Source organism: Gavialis gangeticus, unplaced genomic scaffold (genome assembly GCF_001723915.1).
Source record: "Gavialis gangeticus isolate Ggan-Ray unplaced genomic scaffold, GavGan_comp1, whole genome shotgun sequence".
In the NCBI taxonomy this organism is placed as follows: domain Eukaryota; kingdom Metazoa; phylum Chordata; order Crocodylia; family Gavialidae; genus Gavialis; species Gavialis gangeticus.
In genome coordinates this window covers 24,492,487-24,495,326 of record NW_017728993.1, presented here as the reverse complement: position 1 = coordinate 24,495,326, position 2,840 = coordinate 24,492,487, and the positions used below count along the sequence as shown (strand labels likewise).

Sequence of the window (2,840 nt, the reverse complement as noted above, 5' to 3'; positions counted from 1 at the left end):
CCCCCCCCCCCAGCACCGGACCCCTTCTCCCAACCTCCCCGGGACCCCGGCAGGCACTCGCCTTCTCCGGGGTGGGCCACTTGGGCTCCAGCTCGTCCTTGTAGAGGCTCTTCTGCAGCACCCAGCCCAGCCCGGGCATGGTCTCCACGCGGTACAGCAGCGAGGGGTCCTCGGCCGTGTGCTCATAACCCTGTGGAGCCAGAGGCTGGTGCTGGGTGAGCCCCTTCTCCGTGCAGCCCATCTCCCACCCCCCACGCCCAGGCCCTCCTTTCTCCAAGGGCTCAGAGCATGCCGCAGCTGCGTGGGGGCTGGGAGGCACTGGTCTGGGACCCCCCTGAGGCTGCCTTAAAGCCCACGAGGGGCATCAGGCGGACGCAGCCCAGCGGTGCCCTGCAGACCCGTTTCCCAGTGCCCGGCCGGCAGATGGGTCCTGTGAGCGAGGCAGCAATTCGGGGGCTCCTGGCTGCCCCCCGAGCAGCCGACGTGCAAGGGGTGCAGTGGCCGGCACGTAGGGGGAACGCGCCCATTGCCCAGCCAGGCCCACCTGGTCGTTCCAGGCCGAGATGCAGTACAGGCTGTCGTCCTCCTCCAGCAGGTGGATCGACTGGCTCAGGAAACTGGGGAAGGATCACGAGTCCAGGCGGTCACTGACCGAGACGCACCTCTCCCGCCCCCAGGCAGCCGTCAGCCCCCACGGCACGGGGAGACGAGTAGCAGAGGGGCATCTCTTGGGCCACAAGATGCTCAGAGCCCCGGGGCAAGTCCCCCAGAAGAGCCCACGGCCCTGCCATCAGGCACAGGGCACGGGAAACCGCGAGGGAAAGGCAGGCTAGCCTGGCTGCCGTCTGCAGAGCTCACTCTGTTTACGCCCAAGCAGGATGCGGCCCACGCCCCTTCCTTTCGTTGCTCCCAGCCACCTGGGTCAATCCCCCCGTGCTAATTTAGGGCCGGTACCGAGCCCATTTCATAGCCCTGCCAAGAGCGGGGTGAAGAACCAGGAGTCCTGCGGGCTGTCCCAGCGCCCGGCCCGAAGGGGTCCGGCCTCACCTGAAGAAGTCGATGGAGATGTCCAGGTCTTCCTCCAGCACCACGGCAAACCTGGCATCCTGGGGCGGGGTGGGGGAGAAGGACGGATGTGAGGGGGATGGAGCAGCCCCTTCCCCATGCCGCAGGCGGCTGCCAGGGGCAGCTCGATGGATGCCCGCGGCCCCGGGGGAGCGGTGCGGGGCATGGGGCAGCTGCACTCACCGGGTGCAGGTTGAAGGTGGCAGTCAGGCTGGCCTTGTAGTGCTGGGGGGGGGGGACACAGACAGTCGTGAGCATCCCTGCACGTTGCTGCCCCCGCCCTGCCGTGAGCTGCCCCGAGGGAGAGGGAGAAGGGGGCGCGGGTCCCTCACCTGGGAGACTCGGGCGTTCTTGATGCTGATGGGAGTGTGCTGGATCCCCTTCAGGCCAAACAGCTCCACCACGTCCATCGGCTCCTGCAAGGGGAAAAACACGAGACCCGCTCTCTGCAAGGGAGCCGGAGCCCACGTACACCCCCTTCTGCCACGTGCCACGTTGTACGTGGTGACCTGGGGCCATCGGCTTCTGCCCCGAAGCACATGCACCGGCTCTTGCAGCACCCGCACCCCAGCACGGGGGGGACGAGGAGGCACCAGAGACATCCTTACTAACTGGTGTGGGAGGGTGAAGGCAGAGGCAATAACTGTACTGGTATCAGAGGACGGGGGAAGAGACCAGCGGTGCTCAAGCTTCATAGACATTTGGGCTGGACGGGACCCCGGAGGATCATCGAGTCCAGCCCCCTGCCCCAAAGGGCAAGAAGTCAGCTGGGGTCATAGGATCCCAGCAAGATAAGCATCGAATCTGCTCTTGAAGGTGTTCAGTGTAGGTGCTTGAACCAGCTCCGATGGCAGACTGCTCCAGGGGGCTCGGACAGTAAAGAAATTCTTCCTTATGTCCAGCCTGAAACGGTCTTGCAGGAGTTCACGACCGTTCGACCTCGTCATCCCTTGGGGCGCTCTGGTGAGCAGACATTCCCCCAGATCCTGGTGGTCACCCCTGATAAACTTATAGGTGGCCACCAGATCACCCCTGAGCCTGCGCTTTTCCAGGCTAAAGAGCCCCATGGGTCTCAGCCTGTCGTCGTAAGGTCTGTTTTCCTGACCTCTGATCATGCGCGTGGCTCTTTTCTGGACTCTCTCAAGCTTCTCCACATCCTTTTTGAATTGTAGAGCCTAAAACTGGACACAGTACTTCAGCCGTGGTCTCACCAAGGCCGAGTACAAGGGGAGAACGACATCCGGGGATTTGCTCGAGAAGGATCTATGGATGCAAGCCAGCGTTTTGGTCGCTTTACTAGCCGCAGCATCACATTGCAGGCTCATGTTCATCTTGTGGTCAACCATGACCCCCGAGTCCCCCTCGTCTGTAGTGCTAGCCACCGTAGCACTACCGAGCCTATGCGCATGGTGCAGGTTTTTCCTCCCCAGGTGGAGACCCCTGCATTTTTTGGTGTTGAACACCATCAGGTTCTCGTCCGCCCATTTCATGAGTCTGTCCAGATCTGCCTGGATCGCCCGCCTGTCCTCACGTGTGGATGCTTTGCCCCAGAGTTTGGTGTCATTGGTGAACTTGGCCAGTCCACTCCTGACACCAATATCCACATCACTGATGAAGATGTTAAACAGTGCAGGCCCTAGGACAGAGCCTCGTGGGACCCCACTGGTCACAGCGCACCAAGACGATTGACTCCCGTCGACCACCACCGTCTGGGTCCTACCGCGGAGCCAGTTCCCAGCCAGCGGATCGTGGTGATGTCAAGGCCACAGTTAGCC

General features: G+C 62.7%; 1 protein-coding gene across 1 annotated transcript in view; it reads right to left on the bottom strand.

Annotated features, from left to right (window-relative positions):
* POMGNT1 (protein O-linked mannose N-acetylglucosaminyltransferase 1 (beta 1,2-)) overlaps positions 1 to 2,840 on the bottom strand; it is a 21,684-nt gene that overhangs the window by 1,788 nt on the left and 17,056 nt on the right. Inside the window, exons 11-15 of the mRNA XM_019501377.1 lie at positions 1,398 to 1,481; positions 1,249 to 1,290; positions 1,048 to 1,106; positions 545 to 617; positions 17 to 190 (exon numbers count right to left, since the gene is read on the bottom strand). Coding sequence (XP_019356922.1) covers positions 17 to 190; positions 545 to 617; positions 1,048 to 1,106; positions 1,249 to 1,290; positions 1,398 to 1,481 — 432 coding nt within the window. The remainder of the gene's footprint in view (positions 1 to 16; positions 191 to 544; positions 618 to 1,047; positions 1,107 to 1,248; positions 1,291 to 1,397; positions 1,482 to 2,840) is intronic.